We start from the raw sequence: 21,322 nt of genomic DNA on the forward strand, positions 1-21,322 counted from the left end.
CAAGTTTCTGGAAGTCTAATGGAGCGATGCAATGCCATTCTTGCACAAGAAATTCCATAATTTGGTGTTTTGTGGATGGTGGCGGAAAACACTGCCTCTGCAAACGCTTCAGAATATCCCATAAGTGTTCAAATGGGTTGAGATCTGGTGACTGAGATGGCCATGGCATATGGTTTACATCGTTTTTATGCTCATCAAAACATTCAGTGACCTCTCGTGCCCTTTCGATGGGGGTATTGTTTTCCTATGGGAGCATGGCCATAGTAGGCAAAATAATGGCCAGCCCAGCATTTTTATACATAACCCTAAGCATGGTGGGATTCCAGTTGCTTAATTAACTCAGAAACCACACCTGTGTGGAAGCATCTGCTTTCAATATACTTTCTATCCCTTGTTTACTCAAGTGTTTCCATTATTTTGGCAATTACCTGTATATAGCATGTTGATGAAGTGCATGAAGGAACTGTGACTGGCCTTGTTGATGCTGACCTTACTGACGATGTAGATGAGGTCACCTCTTTGGAAGGCCAGCTCGTCAGTCTCGTCTGCCTCACAGTCCCACAAGCCCTGGTAGTAATTGGCATAGTCTATGGACCACACTGAGCAAAAACACACAATGCTGTTACCTAAAATATTACACTTGAATCAAAAGTCTAAATATCAAAACACTTTGAATAACTTGAATAGTGAGTACTATCAATAACTATATTTATCTGAAAGACACACCTATACACCTCCTCTATAGAACAGCAGCTTGCTGATATCATATGTCCTTCTTGCCCTCATCTATCTTGTATTAACATAAACAGCTGGCAAATTCTGACAAAGATGGCTTTGCGAAAGAGGAAAAGTTGATACAGATCATTGAAGGGTCATCCAAAATGTTTTTTTTTTATGTTTTAAAACTTTTTCCTATTTTGCTGGTCAGTGAATGCTGTGAGTGGGATTCAAACCTGGTTTTGTGCTCTTCTCACTGATCTCCTCAATGGATCCTGGAATGTCATCCTCTGGAAAACAGAATGAAAACAAAAGAGGCGAGACATTTTAAAAAACTTTCCTGAAACAAAATAATACACTTTCTGTGTTGTGGAGATGTAGGGTACAGCCTGCCTTCCCACCACCTCCCTTGGCCCTCCAGTGCCTTTTAAGAAAATCTGAGAGCAACCAAAGAAGGGGAGAGAGATTTATTGGTGACAGGATGAGAAGGTGAAGAAAAAAAAGAGACTGTCATTTGTTACACCATCTGTGGCCAGGGTCTACTCTGTACCCATCCCAGATGGCTTTCTTTGGTGAAAAGACAATTAGCAAGTCATATTTCTCTCCTACCAATGATTTCAGCAAAGGGGAAACATAACCTTGTTGTATCTCAAATAGAGGTATGGATGATGACACGGAGAAGTCACCCCCTTTGGTCGTTCTCGGGACCCATTTAGCCACCCACCTGCCTGTGGGACAGTCCTGTACTTCCTCTATAACAACAGCCACACCTCTGACACCTCTTATTAGGATAACATGATTTATAATGTGTAATTAGTCCTTGAGTTACAGTGATAGTGATACACCTCCAAGGGGTTATGGGAACGTGTGTCTGTGAGTCTGTTCTCATACCTGGGAGCACCTCGTAGATATCATCCTCTTCCTGTTCCTCCCACTGGCTGGGCTTCCCTTCCTCCTGGCTACTGAGAGAGGCTTTGACCTGCTGGGGCAGGACCGGGAAGGGGGCGGGCCAAGGGGGACGGCTGGCCAACCCCGTCACCCCCTCAATGTCATCATAGGTCTCATCCTCGAAGGGGATAAAGCTGGAACTCAAATCTGCATAGAACACAGACACGGCATAAATAATGAGCAGAATCTCTGTACAGAGCACAGTATGAGTCACATCCCCTTGAGTACCCATAGGACCCAGAGTAGTAGATGGCATCCGACTTCCCCATTTTATTGTATTTTCAAAAGATCTGTGAAATATCTAGTCATTCTGATGGACATTCGTGGACACCTTTGATGACCAGCCGGGGGGGAAAGGAAGTGAGCAATCTCAAATTCACCCAGCATAAACCAACAGCAAACAGGGAGAAAAACTCCCTGTATATCTGAGTCTTGTATAGTAGTAAAAGTGGACAAGACAAATGATGTGGTGTCTGTTACTTCCCGCAAGTCAGCCCATTTCAGAGCAGCCGGTGCAGCCTGCCTTTCTCAGACGGAGCAGCGCTGTGATTGCTGGCGACTGGGCATTGCAACACAGGGTATCGGGTCCTCTGTGATACACCATTGGCCAGGAAAAAAAATCAATGCCGCTCGAGGATAACCAGAACGTCTACCAATACATTTCCCGTAAGGGGGAAATCGGTTGGGGGTGTGGCCTGCGTGACATGAATTCCTTGTGATGTGGTGGATGAGGAGGTTCGGAAGGCATCTGGTTGGTCAGTTTGGGGATGGATATAGTTGGGAATGGATATAAATGGTTTATTTCCTGCCCTTTCAGGCCAAAAAAGTCCGTGAGGCAATACCAATCTAACAGAGGACAAGAAAACGTACACAATCATCACTATATCCTTTTCTACTACTGTGTCTTTGAAATAGATTTGGCAATATGTTGACATACCTTTCAGGACAAAGTTGATCTGGTCCACCCATTCCCTGGCTTCTCGCACACTGCTAGCAGTGAACTGGGGAGGATAGCCACCATCATACAACATGATCGTTAGGTAAGACTGGTATGCTACGAAACATCCCTGTGAGGAGTCCCTTGTATTGCTTTTGTACTGCACACCCACCTGGAAGGAGTGTCGGCCAGGGGAACTCAGCTCAAAGCAGGCTTTTTTCTTGGAGTCTTTACGTAGGTTGGCCACCATCTCTGCACTGTAACCCTTGATATAGAAGGCGCCCTTCTGCTGCTTGTCTGGAGGAAGAACCGTGTTAACTCAATCTCCTCACTCAAATGTGCCTTAGTGTGATGTGAGCGGTTCAAACCAACCTTTGTCACTCCCAAAGTAGTAGAATATTGTGTTTTTGAGGACACACCATCGCTTTTGCCATTCTAAGCTGAAGAAGCTGTGATCTGCATGGAAAACAGAATGAAAACAAGCATTTGAATGAGCCCTCAACGTGACATATCTGACTCCGTAATCTTACTACCTTGTCGTTTCTTCTCCAGGTAGCCTTGTTTCAAGATGTTGCTGAGATCCTGGGCTGCCACCATTTGGATCTCCTCAAAGTCTGTGGAAGATCACAAAGTAGGGTGTAAACAAAATCATCAAATCAAATGTTATTGGTCACATACACCTGGTTAGCAGATTTTATTGCGAGTGTAGTGAAATGCTTGTGCTTCTTGTTCCGACAGTGCAGTAATATAGAACAAGTAATCTAACAATTCCTCAACAACTACCTAATACACACAAATCTAAAGGGGTGAATGAGAATATGTACATGTAAGTATATGGATGAGCGATGGCCGAGCGGTATAAAATACAGTATATACATGTGATATGAGTAATGTAAGATATGTAAACATTATTAAAGTGCCATTATTTAGAGTGGCATTGTACAAAGTGACTAGTGATCCATTTATTAAAGTGGCCAGTGATTGAGTCTCAATGTAGGCAGCAGCCTCTCCGAGTTAGTGATTGCTGTTTAGCAGTCTGATGGTCTTGAGATAGAAGCTGTTTTTCAGTCTCTCGGTCCCAGCTTTGATGCACCTGTACTGACCTCACCTTCTAGATGGTAGCGGTGTGAACAGGTAGTGGCTCGGGTGGTTCTTGTCCTTGATGATCTTTTGGGCCTTCCTGTTACATCGGGTGGTGTAGGTGTCATGGGGGGCAGGTAGATTGCCCCTGGTGATGCATTGTGCAGACCGCACCACCCTCTGGAGAGCCTTGCGGTTGAGGGCGGTGCAGTTGCCGTACCAGGCTGTGATACAGCACGACAGGATGCTCTCGATTGTGCATCTGTAAAGGTTTGTCAGCGTTTTGGGTGACAAGCCAAATTTCTTCAGCCTCCTGAGGTTGAAGAGACGCTGTTGCGCCTTCTTCACCACATTGTCTGTGTGGGTGGACCATTTCAGTTCGTCTAAGATTTGTACGCCGAGGAACTTAAAACTTTCCACCTTCTCCACTGCTGTCCCGTCGATGTGGATGGGGGGTGCTCCCTCTGCTGTTTTCTGAAGTCCACACGATCATCTCCTTTGATGTCGAGTGGGAGGTTGTTTTCCTGACACCTCACTCCGAGTGCCCTCACCTCCTCCCTGTAGGCTGTCTCGTCATTGTTGATAATCAAGCCCACTACTGTTGTGTCATCTGCAAACTTGATGATTGAGTTGGAGGCGTGCATGGCCACGCAGTCGTGGGTGAACAGGGAGTACAGGAGGGGGCTGAGCACGCACCATTGTGGGGCCCCAGTGTTGAGGGTCAGTGAAGTGGAGATGTTGTTTCCTACCGTACCCACCTGGGGGAGGCCCGTCAGAAAGTCCAGGACCCAGTTGCACAGGGCGGGGTAGAGACCCAGGGCCTCCAGCTTGATGATGAGCTTGGAAGGTACTATGGTGTTGAATGCTGAGCTGTAGTCAATGAACAGCATTCTTACATAGGTATTCCTTTTGTCCAGATGGAACAGGGCAGTGTGCAGTGTGGTGGCGATTGTGTCGTCTGTGAACCTGTTGGGGCGGTATGCAAACTGAAGTGGGTCTAGGGTGACAGGTAAGGTGGAGGTGATATGATTCTTGACTAGTCTCTCAAAGCCCTTTATGATGACAGAAGTGAGTGCTACGGGTGGTAGACATTTAGTTCAGTTATCTTTCCCTTCTTGGGCACAGGAACAATGGTAGCCATCTTGAAGCATGTGGGGACAACAGACTGGGATAGGGAGCAATTGAATATGTCCGTAAACACACCACCTAGCTTGTCTGCGCATGCTCTGAGGATGCGGCTAGGGATGCCGTCTGGGCCAGCAGCCTTGTGAGGGTTAACACGTTTAAATGTTTTACTCACGTCAGCCACGGAGAAGGGGTGGTGCAGTCCTTGTTAGCGGGCCACGACGGTGGCACCGTATTATCCTCAAAGCAGGCAAAGAATATGTTTAGTTTGTCTGGAAGCGTGACGTCGGTGTCCGTGACGTGGCTGGTTTTCTCTTTGTAGTCCATGATTTCTTGTAGACCCTGCCACATACGTCTTGTGTCTGAGCCGTTGAATTGCTACTCCAACTTGTCCCTGTCCTGGCATTTCACTTGTTTGATTACATTGCGAAGGGAATAATTACACTGTTTATATTCAGTCATATTCCCAGACCTATTTCCATGGTTAAATACAGTGGATTGCGCCTTCAGTTCTGAGCGAATTCTGTATTTGTCATGGATATTTGTCATGGGTATTTGTCATGGGCTCCATGTTGAAGATGGTTCTCTCCTGCCCAGAGAGCAGTAACAGGCCACACTGCGGCAGGCCCGGAATCAATTACACCACTGCAGTTTTGGGGAAACTGGGATCAATACATTTACAGCACTTCTGGTGCTATTGCTGTTGTGCTGCAGATGAGCAATGCAGCAGATACGGGGAATGGCCAGTATGGGTCTCTGTATGGCTCCCTGGCCTGGAGCTTCAGTCATACATTGACTGTGCACCTCAGAGGCCTTTAGGTGTGTGCTATTAACTGACCCGGGATCTAACAAATGTGCTACAGAGAGCCGTGTCACAAGTGTAGCAGTGTAAATTAAGGGCATTTAAACATCCACTACATCTTAAATGGCCATTCCTTGTCTCACTTTAGGATTACATGTAGGATTCCACAGTTGACTGGAATTCAACCAAGGTGCCTGTCCTCCGGAACATGGCAAAACAAAGCTCAATCCTGATTCTCAATTCATCTTTCTTCGACCTAGTTACCAAGGAGGGAGGATGGGGGAACACGTGGCCTCCTTTGGTTTGGAGTGCAGGAGCCGTTTAAAACCCATTTATACTAGTCTGGGTGACCTTTCATTCAGACCACTGATGACAGGGAAAGAGGCCTGGAATCCATCCCCTTTGAACCAGACCTTGACATCCTAAGAACAAAACCAAACACGCCGCGCCACAACTGTGTCTTCTTGTCCAAACAAAGTATATGTTTAGCCAAGAGGAGCCTCTCTCTCGTTTATTATACAACCCAAAACACGAGAGAGGAGGAGAGAGAGCTGGTAGCCTGGAGACTGCACTGGTAGAGCTGAAATTCTCCCCTAGCCAAAATGTCCGTGCCTATCTGCTCCTGTCGTTTTAGTGTAGGCAAATTCATCTGGTCCAGAGTGCAATGAAATCAAAGTGATATCTGAACGTTATGCCACATAAGAACCATTAGAGAGTCGTGTTATAAAGCCAACGTGTAACAAGGTAACCTTTCACTGTCCGCTGTACCTCGCAGGTCCTACTGAAATATGAGGCGGTCACAGCTCAGAGCGAGGCCCCAGACACTTCGTGACAGTAACACACTCTCATACGTCACCCTGCTTTGTGGATGACTGACACGTGTCAGCGTCTGGTGCTAAGCCGCTACAGACTGTTTTGTCAAAGAGAACCTGATTGAGTCCATCATAACAAAAGGCCCGTCGTTAGGCTTCCCCCGCCTCATCCATCCAGTGCTCTGTTCATTTATCTAGGCCTGCTTCCCGGTCACGGCACCTTTCATCTGTCTACTTCCTTCCATCTTCATTTACTTCAAAGGTCATGCCCAGTTAATAGTCAAGGAGATATATAAAGTCAACACAGGGACGGGGATCTGCATGAATCAGTAAACAACACAGCTACGGCTTGGTCAGGGAATTACTTGTAAGAATCAGAATCAGCTTTATTCAACCAAGTACATTTACACATAGAATTTTACTTGGCAATATGGATCTGCTAGTGATAGACAGCATTTCGAGACAGAGTTACAGATCGAGGAGCAAATTTGCCAACAGTTAAGGGGCTGGGGTTTTGATCCCACCCCTCTGTATGACATATGCTGATTGGCAAACAGCAAGCAATACCTCATCTTATGAAAATACTTATCAATAACTATAACAATGTATCTACTCTTGGTTTGAGTCAAATGTTAATAAGACTGATTAAAAACATGTATGATTCACATAAACCCTAAATACAGAATCCAACATGTTTAAATTATGATTTTTCTTAACAGACGAACACATAAAGAAGCAACGAGATGATATTTTATCCAAACTGAAAGCTTATGAAGGCATCACCTAAATTCCAGATAGAGGCTGTTCTTCTATCAACCGTAGATTGCATTATCAATTATTCAGCTCTATGCATCTACTTCATTTTCATTATTTTCTGTTTTAATTAGTGTCATTCACATAATTTATATTGTTATTAATAACACAGCTATACACACCTCCAAAAATCCCATGTTAACCCCTAAACCAACGTGATATAGCATGCATGTGAGCTGCCTTAGCAGTGTCATGGCCACTCTCTCTCATTTGGTTATTCCCCCCCCTCAGTCTCAGCATGATGCTACGAGCTCAGCAGTTGATCCAGCAAGAAACACTTGATTTATGTGATAATGACCAGAAAGAGTTAATGTAGTCGCCCATTAAAATCCACTTTAGTTATGCTGCAAGTCAATCAGAGGCTGGCTTTATAGTGAATCAAAATGAAGGCAAATGGTAGGTGGGAGGACTAACATTTTATATCTATTACAGCTATAACGCAACAAATATGTTGGGAAAATAATACATGATTTAAAGAGGCTTTTGTTGCTGCAGGATGAGGAGAAATCACACCAAAATGTAGGGTTTTTGATGTTCCCACTTATTTCGCAATTTTTCTTTCATTTGTAAAAAAAAAAAAAAAATTAAAAACATTACCCATCTGCATGAAGCATTGCTAATGACAGGGTGTAGGCAGAGGAAGCGAGATCACATGTGGTGAGGGCAATGCTACAACAGACAGGAAGATTTACATTGAGTCACATGAAAGTCTGGAGGTAGGCTTGCCTGGTGTGCAGGGTGCTGCCCAGGCTCAGTTTGTCAGCTCAATCTGAAACCACCCTGAGTCGGTGTCAACATTAGCCTGGGTTAAATTACTCATCATTACCTGGAGGGCCATGCCTTACACAGCTGCCAACAGGAGAGGACTTTTTCCTGTTCGCTTTTAGGTGAGCCAAAATGGGTGTGTCCCAGACCGGTCCAAGTGGGTTAGTAGAGCAGGTGAATTGATGACACACCTCTTTACAGATTGGGTAGGAACCATACTGTTTCTTCTCAGTTCAGTCCTTGGATCCCTGGCGCCAGCCTCTTCCCCTGTGTCTTTTGCTGTGGGAGATACTGCATTGTGTTGGAGCGGCGATACAACGGGGCCAAGACCTGACCTCCGTGTGAACCCTGGTGATGAGGTGAACAAGAAGGCACAGGCAGCCCACCCCCACCAGGGCTAGGGGGGCTGGAGTAGGAGGGAGGAATGCGGCTTTGGGAGACACAGCAAGTGTGACTGCGATCCCTTCCGACGCTGTCCTTGATTAGGAAAAAGGGTCTACTAAGTGCACCCTCACCCCGCCCAGAGCTCCATCTGCACACAGACCAGGCTAAATGGAGACATTTCTCCTCATTACACGAGAGCCTCCTCCTTCCCTGTGTGTGCATCCCTCCACAAGGACACCGTCAGGGGGGAGTAGGAGAGAGACAGAGAGGCTCTGAGGTTAAAGACCAAATGTCCTCCCTGCCCCCTTCTCCAACCAGTGATCTGATTATAATTTCACTCATCGATACGTAAAGCATATACAATTCATCTTGTAATGCAAGCATCTGAGCAAAAGCATACATTACATTAGTAGAGGTCCATGTTTTTTTTATGTAAACGGAATGTATGTCATGTATCTGTACTATGACGGCAACGAGAGGTCGAATAATGCAAAGCAAGGACGAAAATCTTCGCCTCTGTACGAAGATTCCTCCTCCCAGTGGCTCCGAGTGGGAGCAGATCGCTTGTCTTTGTGTGTGTCTCTGCAGGGTAATAATATTATGTCAGTCCTGCCAGGCTTTGGTGCTTTCACATTCCCCATGCCAGTGTTCAGGCCGGGGCCAGAGGGAGAAATATTACGATGTGACATCGGGTTCCCCCTGGGTAGCAATAAGGAGTGACTGCAGCGCCCTAAATTCCCTCGCATAGATTAACAACCACTATTCAAATACTTAACTGCAGATATAAGAATCCTCAAATCACAGGGAATGGCGTTCAGCTGCCTCACTGACACTTGGGAAAAAAACTACAGTGGGGATATAGACTGCAAAAACAGAGGAGCACAGCCAACAGGAGAGCTTGTCTGTTTGTGATAAAACACTGGTGATAGTGGCAAGTCAATGAAGGAGCATTGGGTGAAGATGTACAAGTCTAGGTCAGCATAGAGTGGGAATAAAAACTAAAATAGGGATTGAGATGGATTCACTACATACTTGCAGTTGCCAGAAAGTTCTCTGTAGACAAAGTGCTATTGTTTTGTTTGAACATTGTGGATTGCTGAGAAATAGTTGTAAAAAAATCCAAACAAACAAAACATGGGATTAATGTAGAATTGTATCTAAAAAATGTCAAATAAATCCATATTTGGATAAGATAATAATTCATTGCCACACTAATTGTATATTTTGATATAGGCTATTAAATTAAATGAGTGGTTTTATATTTAAAATATAGCTTACGATCACAGCTTTAAAATGCAATACAATGCTTTTCTCTGAAAATATTAAAGAATATCGTTTTTTTTAAAACATACAAATCTAAATTAAGATTTATCAGCCAGCCAATATGGGAGGGAAAGGTCTAGAACGTTAATGTGTCCTTGATCATGTCATTTGTCTAATGACAATCTCAGTGATTCCTAATTTTGTGGGGAAACATTGATAATCAAGAATAAACTGATGGAAGATACTATACATAGTTCTGCAATAAATAAATAGCAAATAAACAAGAGTAGGTCTTAAACACATTTCCATCAATGTTGTATTTTTGCCAACAAGGACATTTTGACCTCAAATTTAGACCTATCGATTAAAATCAACAGCATAATTCAAAACAAAATGAATGGGCTGCTGCTATCTGAATCACGAATCTAACATGTCAGTTTGTAAGTAGAATGTTGTAGTAGGCATATACTGTATGAATTCAGAATTAGAAAATCATATTTATAGCATTTGCCGAAGGAAAATTTCATTTAAATTAAAGAAAATGAACATGTGTCTGCTGTCAGAAACATGTAAATGATAGCCTACACAATAATTATTTTCACATAGCTGAAATGGAATGAGATGGGTTCGTAAAGTTGACGGACCACATTTTAAGAAGTAGCCTATATGGTATTTGAGCATGTTCTAATATAAAATCAGTTTTCAACGGAACGAAATAAAACAAATGTGATTCAAATACTATGCTGCCTTGTGGTTGATTATTTGTACATTATAATAGGCTCCAGAAAATGTGTGTGGATTATAGAATATTAATATTTCTTAGACATAATATAGGCTTCACTGAATAAACAACGAAGGCATTTGATTTTTTTTATCAATGTATCATTAATGGTAACATAACTGATCATTTCTGAAAACAATAAACACAACAAAACAATAAACATCATTTAGAATATTAGTGTAGAGACAAAAAGCAAATCAAAAAGCTGCTGTTTGTATAGAATAAGCCTGGCTATTTTATTAGATTCAGTCCATTATTTTAGCATTGTGGTGTGCTTGCTGATTGGTGGGGGTTTTTACCCAAAACATTATTTTAAAATACATTTAACCTATGGGGCGGCAGGTAGCCTAGTGGTTTGGAGCGTTGGGCCAGTTGCTAGATCGAAAGGTAAGATCCCCAAGGTAAACATCTGTCGTTCTGCCCCTAAATCATTGAACAAGGAACAAACCCACTTTTCCTAGGCCGTCATTGTAAATAAGAATGTGTTCTTCACTGACTTGCCTAGTTAAATAAAGGTAAAAAAATGTATCAACATCATGGAAATATAATGTTGACAGTTAAATCTATCCACATAGGCCTATTTTACACTGAATTTAAATAAAATATTTGACATACCCATTTAAGTAATCTTTTCTCTTATCCTCAGCAATTCTATGCACACTGGCAGATTTTTCATCTAGTCTGCTCGGGGATTCGAACCAGCAACCTTTCGATTACTGACCCAAAGCCTTATCTGTCCTTTAGAAGACAGACAGACGGGTCTGCATTAGGACAAACTCCCAAACTCAGGATGAATCCTCTCATGACTATTATCAGTAGAACAATCTAGTATTACCACTGTGTTGTTCCAGGATCAGGTGTGTTCTTTTCCACATGCACAGAGTAATCACGTATCATTTCCCTGAGATAAGGGTAAGTTACAATACAGGCTACAATAAATCATTGGAGATCATTTCCATTGTAAATAAACACTCTGCTCACAGGCACATGGTTCCACACAGAGGCAACACTGTCACCCTGGCACACACAGTGCAATTGGCTCTCCAGAGGTATCCCTGGTGATCCAGAGGTATCCCTGGTGATCCAGAGGTATCCCTGATAATCCAGAGGTATCCCTGGTGATCCAGAGGTATCCCTGATGATCCAGAGGTATCCCTGATGATCCAGAGGTATCCCTGATGATCCAGAGGTATCCCTGATGGTCCAGAGGTATCCCTGGTGATCCAGAGGTATCCCTGGTGATCCAGAGGTATCCCTGGTGATCCAGAAGTATCCCTGGTGATCCAGAGGTATCCCTGGTGATCCAGAGGTATCCCTGATGATCCAGAGGTATCCCTGGTGATCCAGAGGTATCCCTGATGATCCAGAGGTATCCCTGATGGTCCAGAGGTATCCCTGGTGATCCAGAGGTATCCCTGGTGATCCAGAGGTATCCCTGGTGATCCAGAGGTATCCCTGGTGAATAAGAGGGATGCTTCTTCCTCAGCATCCTCAAATAACTCCACACGGGCATGTTAATGACTTCAAATTGCTACATTACAGCCACAATTAAACAAAGGAATCCCAGAGGTGTTGGGAGCTGTTGTGTCACTGTCTGTATAGGCCAACACGTCTCTCCAATCTCCATTTATTTCCCTAAGAAATCAGCGGGGCCACCTTGGCTTAGCATCGAAACTTCATTCATCTCCAGAAATAGATTCTGGTGGAGAGCAAAATCAAATTCTAATTTGCAAGTCAGGAGAGAGAGGCACGGGAGTGAATGCAAGAGGTACCTGGGAAGGCTAACCTCTGGGTGAACCCAGTGCATCTGATAGTTTTACTATTTGTCTGTGACATTGACAGCTAAGAGGGAGATTAGAACCACCCAGCCTGAGCTTCCCACTCTGCATGCTGTCTATGTAGACTGTTACTAGGCCATTTTCTTATGGAATACGCCAGGAAGGGCCAATTATGCAGGTACTAGATTACATTTCGACCTGGCGAAATGTGAACGCTATACTGTCCATTACGGGCAATGTGAGCGCCTATTACGTCTAGGAGAGTTGCTAGTGCGTTGTGGATCGGTATGGTTAACGGGCGTTTAAACCGCAGGCTCCAGCTCCGAAGGTCGCGTTTCCAATCCTAGTGCCGCTTTTCCCAAATCTTAATCCTTAATTTAACCACTCGGAATGAATTCCTAACCCTAACCTGATATTTTTTACTACAAAACATAGGAACGCGACATTTTCACATATGTTTATGTTGGGGTGGTGCTAGAGATGATGAATATGAAGTAGAACATTTAAATTACGCCGCGGGTTGGTGTTTTGTTCGAGAATGGGTAGACTGTTACACATCGATATTCTCAATGCCTGTTTTCACTGTGTGTTTTACCAAATACTTACACCAGAGGGGAGAGGTACTCTAATTAAGAAAAACAATTAAACAAGGGAAGTTAAGGAGAAAGCTGAAACAAAATAGATTTGTACAGGAGGAGACAGAAAACAACATGGCAACGCTTGGAGTGGGGGCGAGGAGACGTGAGTGATGGATGCCCCTCAGTTAGACAGTCAAAATCCCCCCTTCAAGCAGTCATCTCCTCTTGCTAGGCAGCATGAGTGCGGGAGCGAGAGAGAGAGTTGGAGATTAATAGTCTAAACAGGGAGAGAGGGTGCAGAGGGAGAGCGAAGATGGAGAAAAGGAGCAGAGAAAGAAACGACTAGCATCTGCAGCAGCACAGTAGCCCCGGGGGAACAGCGTGAACCTTTGAACCCCGATGGCTGGGCCAGCATGATGGCGAGCCTGTTCCAGTCTTGTAATGTGTTTCTCAACGACTACAGCAGAGGAGGAGAGTGAGGGAAAAGGAGAGAGTGAAGGAGAAAGGGGGAAAAAAATATGGTCATTAACACGTTATGTGCGTCCTGCAAGTGCACCAATGAACACTGGAAAATGAATCTCCCAGCAGCTCTGTTTTCTGAAGGGTGGGTATTTCCAAGTCAATGAAACGTAGATCTATGGAGTTTCCATGGGAAGCCAGATCAATATTCTAGACAGGGTTACTCTAGACCAGGGATGGGCAACTTTGATGGAGGTGGGGGCCACCAAAAGTCTGAACACATCATTAGGGGCCGCAGTGGTTCACGGGTCTGCGTACCCACATCCATAACCACACGTAGTCAGAGCCGGCCCTAGCCATGTTTAGATAGCTGGCCGCTAGTCTAATTTACCAATCCAAAACATTTTGGCTGTCAGTGACTGGCATAACCAGAGAAAAACTGCTTATGCCCAACCGAATTTCGAAATTGCACCTTGTGTTTTCTACTATTCTAACTCTCCACAGTAAGTTGAGACCCCGACTGAGTTCCCGTGGGCCACCAGTTTACCCAGCCCTGCTCAAGACAGGTTTGGAAGTTTGACAGGTCGACCAGCTAAGAAGCCAGGGGTCAGAAGTTCACTCAGTGGATAGGTAGCATGGCCACTTCCTGTACAGGGAGAATTCAGGGTCTGTTTCTCACCGAAGTGCTGAGTACAGTATGAAATTCAGCAAAGTACCAGCTAAAATAAAAAAATATCTGGATCTGAGGTACAACAGCTTCCTCCACTAAAACCACAAACTATACAGAGGCCATTCAAGGTCTTGCTACAGCCCCACATATCATTATTTATTTCTGTTCTGTGTTACAGCTTTGACTGGGTCAGGAACATCTCCAGATATACAACCCACGAACCTCTCTTTTTTATGTTCTTTAATGTCATTTTGTTCTCAATAGCATAGTTAGAATATAATTGAAAGTACACCTGTTGAACTCTCTCTGCACTAAATTAGACCAATCAAAAACTCAAACAATTTTATGCCGACACACTCTTTGGAAATGAACATTCTAGATTGATACGCTAATGACCCAATTGAAGAAAAATGAGATACAACTGAACTAAAATGGTTATCTTGGCCTTTTTCCTGTTGGATGTAATTGGTGCAGGAAATAGTGTTGGCACTAGCAGGGCTGGAGCCTGCTGCCCATTGTCTCTGATATCTATCACAGTCAGCAGCAGACACAAGGGCCCAACCCCACCTGTATTCTCTGATACCACACAGTACCTCTGCCTTCCCCTGTTTCTAACAAACATATCTTTCTCACCACTCAGACGTGTTTGTCCATAAATCATACCCATCAAATGGATCAACAAACAGACACTAATCATCTGGTGAGATACCAATTTGAGAGATGGAGTTGGTTTCCGCTTGAACTGGTCATGTATGCTTTCAACAACAAATATGTGCACTGTGAATCAACGTTAGATGTTTTATTACTAAATAATAATAATCGAGACCTTTTCTCCACACCTGAACAAATATGGGAGATAACAATGTATGAAAACAATCCTTATGACCACAAAAACGTTGATATATAAAAAATACATTTTAAAAACTCTGACTGCTCCTGATACAATGCTCCTGCAATACTGTCATCGCCTCGGCTACCACCCAATGGCCACAAAACAAACACACCATCCCTATACTTCTTTTAAGACAGATTGTAAACTTGACCCTGCAAAACGGCATGCCAAGGCTCATAGCACTTCGACCCCCATCTACTGCTTCCCTCCCTCCACTTTGCAAGTCCTCCTCACACTGGGGGAGTGCTGGGTGGTGATGGGGGCTGTTGTCAACCAGACTGGGGCTGGGGTGAGGCTGCAGGCATGGTCAGGTCAACCGTGCAGTCGATGGGTGAAACACAGTTCACATTACCATGCAGACACAGAGGAAAACAATGGAGGATCCATCTGTTCCTGTCAGCCATTACAAATGTGGTGTCAGCCAGTCCACTGGACCCAGCTTTTCAGAAGTTATCCATCTGGATTTCGGCTCTCGGTAAGGATTAAATGTATAGAAATATACTGAATAGAACGGGACTCCCCATTCAAGTCAATGACTTGTCCGTTCTATTCGTTCTATTTCTATGCATTTAATCCTATCCGATTGATGAAATCCAGATAGAGACCTTTTGAAGAACTGGGCCATGGAGAAAACAGGCCAGGCCATTTAGTGAAATAACAGTAGGTGTTATGTTTCCTACCTGGATTGATCACACTTTTTCAACACAGGTTAGGGAGCAGAGAAGTTGAGGCAGTCAACTCCCAAGTCAAATACCAACTGTCATGGTTCTCCTCTTCATAGGTGAACAGGAACTGAACCCATATCATCAATATTTTCCTATTCTTACTTTTGATATGCTTTCAATCATTGTACATTTGTTCAATTGTTTTAGGATAAAGGTTATCTTGTTTGATATCATAAGGCTAAATAGAAAAAGTTGGGATTGTTACTGAGGCAAAAGCAAAAGTTGACCTCCTATAGGCATTTGTGACTAGACGAGAATGGGTGACTAGAACGGCAGTACTCCTAAAATCAGTCATGCATATCCAGCTTCTGTAATTAAACCATTAATACATTTTCTTCCTAAAATCTAAAACGATTCCATTGGCTCATCATTTCATTATTTTCACACACACCCTCTTCCTTTAAAATGGACTGCCCTGCCAAGCGGGTAAAGCCATATCTGTAATTTACTCTGGCTAGTGAACAGACAGTGAACTAAGAACTCCAGCTGCCCTTTGGTGCAGACAGTTAGTTCAGGAAGCAACGGTGTACAACCAATGAGGAAAAAGCACAGTCAAATAGACCTTTGAAAATAGATATTGCAACATGCTAAATTCACAAAGAGGAGAAGTTATATGTAGGAATGCCCATCATCATCATCGCATGACACCCACTGAGAGCATGGGACACCCAAGGCTCTAGGTGAGTCATTGTGTCACTTCTGAACAACCAGTCAAGTACTACCATGTCTCATAGAACCAGAGATAGTGAAAGAGAGAGGAAGAGAGAGAGAATAGAGAGAATGGGAAGACAGAGAGCCAGACAGATAAAGGGAGAGAGATGGAACACACATGGCCCCTCAGGTACGGTGTTGTATTTCAAACTGAATCGGGAGAGGAGACCAGGGTTAGGGTTAATCAATCAGCTTATTAGCCTCGAGCTACAGAGCACACTCTGTGTGGGCTGATCTAAGAGAAACTGACTAGGGCCTATGCCTCCCACCCGATACACACGGAACGGATTCACTGAGGGCTCCAGACTACTCTCACCACTAGAGAGAGCTCTAGGTCACCTATCAGGTCTGTGTAAAAAAAAAAACATCCTCACCCTTAGTATTCCCACTAACACTCCATTCATTCAGCAGACCCAACCACTAGAGGGCAAGCTGTTACTTGACACCCCTTCTATGTGCTGATATCTTTCTGGTTAAACGCACAGTAGGAGTCCCTATGTTCCACTTACAAACCCCAAATATAATGTAGCAAACACCCTCAGACATGCTTAGCACATAAGCACGTTGCATTGAGACACACACACTCACACACGCACACAGCGCACACACACAGAAACCAAGCCTTTACTCACAGTCGGGAGAGCCCTCGTCCTGGTAGTCAGAGGCCACTGACAGGTCTTCTGAGGGGGCCGAGTGGCCCAGACTGGAGCTCTGGTTGTCATCTGAACTGTCCTCCTGTCTGGACTCAGCTAGGTGGGTAAGAACACTACATCAGGATCGGGAGGCCAGAGGGAGGACTTTCAACAGCACACAGGAAATGCCCTGATATGGCCAAATGTGTTAGCTGCACAAATGTATGTCAATGGCACATAAAATAGTTGTATCCCAAGTAACGATTCAACCATTTTATGGTGTAAAATATGCAGTCACTTACATCTGAAGGGAAACGCCTGAGGATTTCTGCAAAATAAAAGTGGGGATTAGTTAAATTTAGACTTCAAATTAGGTTATAAGGTTCTTCAGGTGCTTACACTTCCGTCATTGACATCAAACACCCTACTTTGGTTTCCTGCCTCTCAGACCACAACCTCTCGCAAATAAGTACAACCTTCACCATGCACAGAGTGAAAAGCAGTGAAAGGCTTCCGGTGGAGACATCTCTGATGCAGAGACTATTCCTTTCTTCTCATGTGCTTACTTTCATACATATTTTCCTTTCAATAACACGTTTCTAAAATCTAATTGTTAACGCTTCTTTCCATCATCAAAAAAGCTTCAGGAAATGTGAACATCTAACGTAAAATTTTAGTGACACAGGTTGTTTCATTATTGTGTGTGTGCATAGGGAGGTAAAGAGGCCAACTAGGAGGAACAGTCTGGTAGGCCTTACGTACCTGGAGTATATCACCCTGAAGTTATTAAGCAAGACGTCCCGTGTTTCCCTGGCGTGTTTACTGAGGTTCTCATCCTGTAGGATATCTGATACAAACAGCTCACAGTCTGAAAGACAAGACAGGCAAGTCACGCATCTAATAAGTGGAAGAAAAAATATATACCTGTACACCTCAATCCTAAGAAGATGTCATATAAAATATATTATGATTTACTAAGTGGCCATTTAGGATATTTTGTCATTCATTACCCGGAGTATGAACTCTTACAAAAATGCACATCATTTTAAGTGGCCTCAAGCCATACTATGATACTATGATATTTCCCATTACAATTTCCACCTTGACATGTAATCACAAACTGTATTCCAAGTCACAAGCATATCAGAAACAATGTTATCTTTCATGCTGGACCAGGAAAAACAAGTTGAACTACAGCGCTTGTTTAGATTTCTTTGTTTCCTATAATTGTAATATTACCAGTGGTGAAAGTAATTAAGTAAAAAATACTTTAAAGTACTACAGTAGTTTATTGGGTATCTGTACTTTACTGGTTTGCTTAATATAAAGAGTTTGATGTATACATTTTTTATTTTACTTAAGTATTACAATTGAGTACTTTTTCCACTACTGTACTTAAGTACTTTTAAAACCAGATACTTTTAGACTTTTACTCATGTAGTACTTTACTGGGTGAGTTTTATTTTTACTTGAGACATTTTCTATTATGATATCTTTACTTTACTCAAGTATATTAATTTAGTACTTTTTCCACCCCTTATTATCACATTAAGGCGTTGACATATGCAAATATTTGTCAAAGGGCCAAGTCAGGTTGCTTAGTAGTACATGCAAATACGGCAGATGCCAGTGTTCATGTTTGCAAACATTGACAGTTACTCTACAGTGTGAATCAGATGGCAATCTATGAGGAATATCCATAAGGAACTAACTAAAAATCTGTAATATTATCTTTTCATAAAGACGATAGAATATGAAATACAGTAAGGCACATGCAGTTATTCACAGAGCCGCTGTAGATAAAAGCATAGTAACAAGTCCAGATGGTTTGATCACTTTGAACATAAATCACTGAATTCTGTAGCACATTATAATAATGTTAACAGACGTGTGCAGTGCCTTATTGGCATTTTAAGTTGAAGCAATTCAAAACTATCAGTAGGCCTACATATAGCAGTAAAGTTATACAATGTGTCCTCTTACAATGATTCTAGCTATAAGACCAATATATCGAAAATCACACAGTATATGATTTTCTATTCCATCCTTATGATAATATTCTTTCATTAAATCATACTGCTTAAAATCAATAGAAATATATTGATAAACATTACCATTCAAAAGCCTCCTAACTTCTTCAGAGACTGTCCCCATCCTTCCATCAAAGTGCCAGAGGAATTTACAGACAAATGTTGATAAAGTCTATCAAAACTATACCTTTTGAAAAGTTATGGAATCTGTGTAGACCGGACTCCTGACATATTGTAACAGTTCCCTGCTTGAAATGATAGCATGTGGATACTCACACACTATACTAATACACTCATGCAACACCTGTACACTTTGTGACAAAAACTATTTCCGTGCATGCATCTAATGCAAAATAAGAATTGCAAAAATGGGGCGGAGCATGATGTGACTAAATGCTTCTTCCTCTGAGTGATGTTATTCAGTTGTTAGGTCTATATCACCTCCTCACATCAGTTTGTTCAAAGTCCCTGTATGCATCCAACTTCAGGTATGAATAAAGCCTTTGTTCACACTGCAGGCCATAATGCTCAATTCAGGTTTGTTTTTCACATTCATTTTGGGATACTGACTGTCCAAACTGAAAGTTAGAAGTTACCAAATCTAGTGTGTGTTCAGCCACCAGTAACTCGCTAACATGGATACGCTGGTTGTCATAGTAACGAAGGGTGTTGTGCAGTATTGTAGACTGATTGGGTGGAGGTGATTGGGTTTGCTACCAAAGACAGTACGATCACGCTTGTAGGCAATATCATGGCGACGTTGATTAGCTAAACTCATGCGCAGGAACACGTCTAACAGAGAAAAATATATATTAAAAAACACGTCGAACAGTCGTGTCTCGCTGAACTGCGCGTGTGCAGGCCGTCAAATCAAAGGCACTCCTTCGATATAAATTTGTTGTTGACGAAAATGAAAACGTGTCAGTTTGTCACTTTCAGAAGTTGAAGTAATAACATGTTCAACTACTTAAGAAAGGTTGTGCCTTTAGATTTCGAGAAAATGAACAGCTAAGGAATCATTTTTGATTTCTCTAATTGATTTTATGCAATGTTGCGTCTATGGGTTTAGAAACTAGCTGTGTTCGAATACCAATACTAACATACTGTATAGTAATGCATACTTAATAAGTATATACTACATACTATATACTCAATTCACGTCAATAGTACGATTACCGCGGTTAGTATGAGTATTCGAAAACAGTTTGTCTTCCTATCACTCAGGGTTGTCATGTTCGTAATTGTCGTAATTTTCCAGATTCGGCCTACTTTGAAAACGATGTCACGTGTGAAAATGTATCGGTTGCAGGTTTTTTGGTCTACTTTAAAATTGCACTGCGGCCGCCATGACATTTCTCTTTAAAAAAAAATACGTGTATAATATTTCACTGTGATCTGCTGCTAATGACTATCAGGCAGTGAGGCACACTGTTACTGCGTGATTGAGTGGTGGGGAGGGCACTGCCGCACGCAGTTTATGTTGCGTTTATGTGCTAGTCAGAACTAGGAAACTCTGAAATGTCGAAGCTGCTAAACGGTTGTAGTTATACACGTGCCGCGTTCAACGAATCATCAAGTCGGAAATTTCCGATTTCCGGAACTAGGAAGTTCCGACTAGCATTTAACACAGCAAGAGTCCACTATTGACTGAGTCACGTGAGTGAGAGGAGACAGAGCAGCACGCGCGCACGTCTTGTAAACTTTTTATTAACCAGTTGTAGGCAGGATATTTAGATGGTCATTATGGAGACACCTATTTTCAACCCTTTTTCCATAAAACGTATCAACACGCTAGAACTGATGCGCATCAACAAATAACGGCGACAAAGCACTGGAAAACGACTTTGGGCGCACTAGAGCGCATTAGATAAATTCGCACGGAGGTGGTCTAAACTCCATTCTAATGTCGACTGCTTATGGAAAAGTGTTTTATGCATGATCGGTTATGGGGTTCGGTGGCTGCGTGATTGGAAATTTGAAATGGAAGTTATGGAACTCCTCATGTGCTTCTATTATGAGGAAAAGTCTCAATGATACTGACATTAAATGTGGATAATGATACATTTGCATCTGTTGGCCATCATTTGCATTTGTTGGCCTCCCGAGTGGCGCAGTCTAGAGGCGTCACTACAGACCCGGGTTCGATCCCAGGCTGTATCACAGTCCCATAGGCCGGTGCACAATTGGCCCTAGGTCGTCCGGGTTAGGGAATGGTTTGGCCTGGGGGACTTTACTAGTAAGTGGCATTGTATAATAAGAATTTGTCCTTAATTAATTGACTTGCCTAGTTAAAAAAAGAAGAAGTTGCCTATTAATGTACATGCCATTGTAGGCTATCATTTGATACAATAAATATGTTGAAATGACCATATCACTGGAGTCATTGCAAATCAATTTGTTCCACTTGTGTAGCCTACCTG

General features: G+C 42.9%; 1 protein-coding gene across 3 annotated transcripts in view; it reads right to left on the reverse strand.

Moving 5' to 3' along the window:
• Positions 1-19,202, reverse strand: part of LOC124048269 (src kinase-associated phosphoprotein 1-like) — a 33,045-nt gene extending 13,843 nt beyond the window's left edge. The window contains exons 1-11 of one of the 3 annotated variants that reach the window (XM_046368880.1): positions 18,987-19,202; positions 17,635-17,740; positions 17,175-17,200; positions 16,873-16,989; positions 3,136-3,216; positions 2,975-3,058; positions 2,775-2,899; positions 2,603-2,666; positions 1,609-1,812; positions 954-1,007; positions 490-599 (exon numbers count right to left, since the gene is read on the reverse strand). In XM_046368880.1, the coding sequence (XP_046224836.1) occupies positions 490-599; positions 954-1,007; positions 1,609-1,812; positions 2,603-2,666; positions 2,775-2,899; positions 2,975-3,058; positions 3,136-3,216; positions 16,873-16,989; positions 17,175-17,200; positions 17,635-17,740; positions 18,987-19,026 (1,011 nt within the window). In that variant the 5' untranslated portion in view covers positions 19,027-19,202. Of the gene's footprint in view, positions 1-428; positions 600-953; positions 1,008-1,608; positions 1,813-2,602; positions 2,667-2,774; positions 2,900-2,974; positions 3,059-3,135; positions 3,217-16,872; positions 16,990-17,174; positions 17,201-17,634; positions 17,741-18,986 lie in introns of all 3 variants that reach the window. The other 2 variants (XM_046368879.1, XM_046368881.1) reach the window with 2 other exon arrangements.
• Positions 19,203-21,322: the final 2,120 nt, after the last annotated feature.

This window comes from Oncorhynchus gorbuscha, linkage group LG11, assembly GCF_021184085.1.
Source record: "Oncorhynchus gorbuscha isolate QuinsamMale2020 ecotype Even-year linkage group LG11, OgorEven_v1.0, whole genome shotgun sequence".
In the NCBI taxonomy this organism is placed as follows: Eukaryota; Metazoa; Chordata; class Actinopteri; order Salmoniformes; family Salmonidae; genus Oncorhynchus; species Oncorhynchus gorbuscha.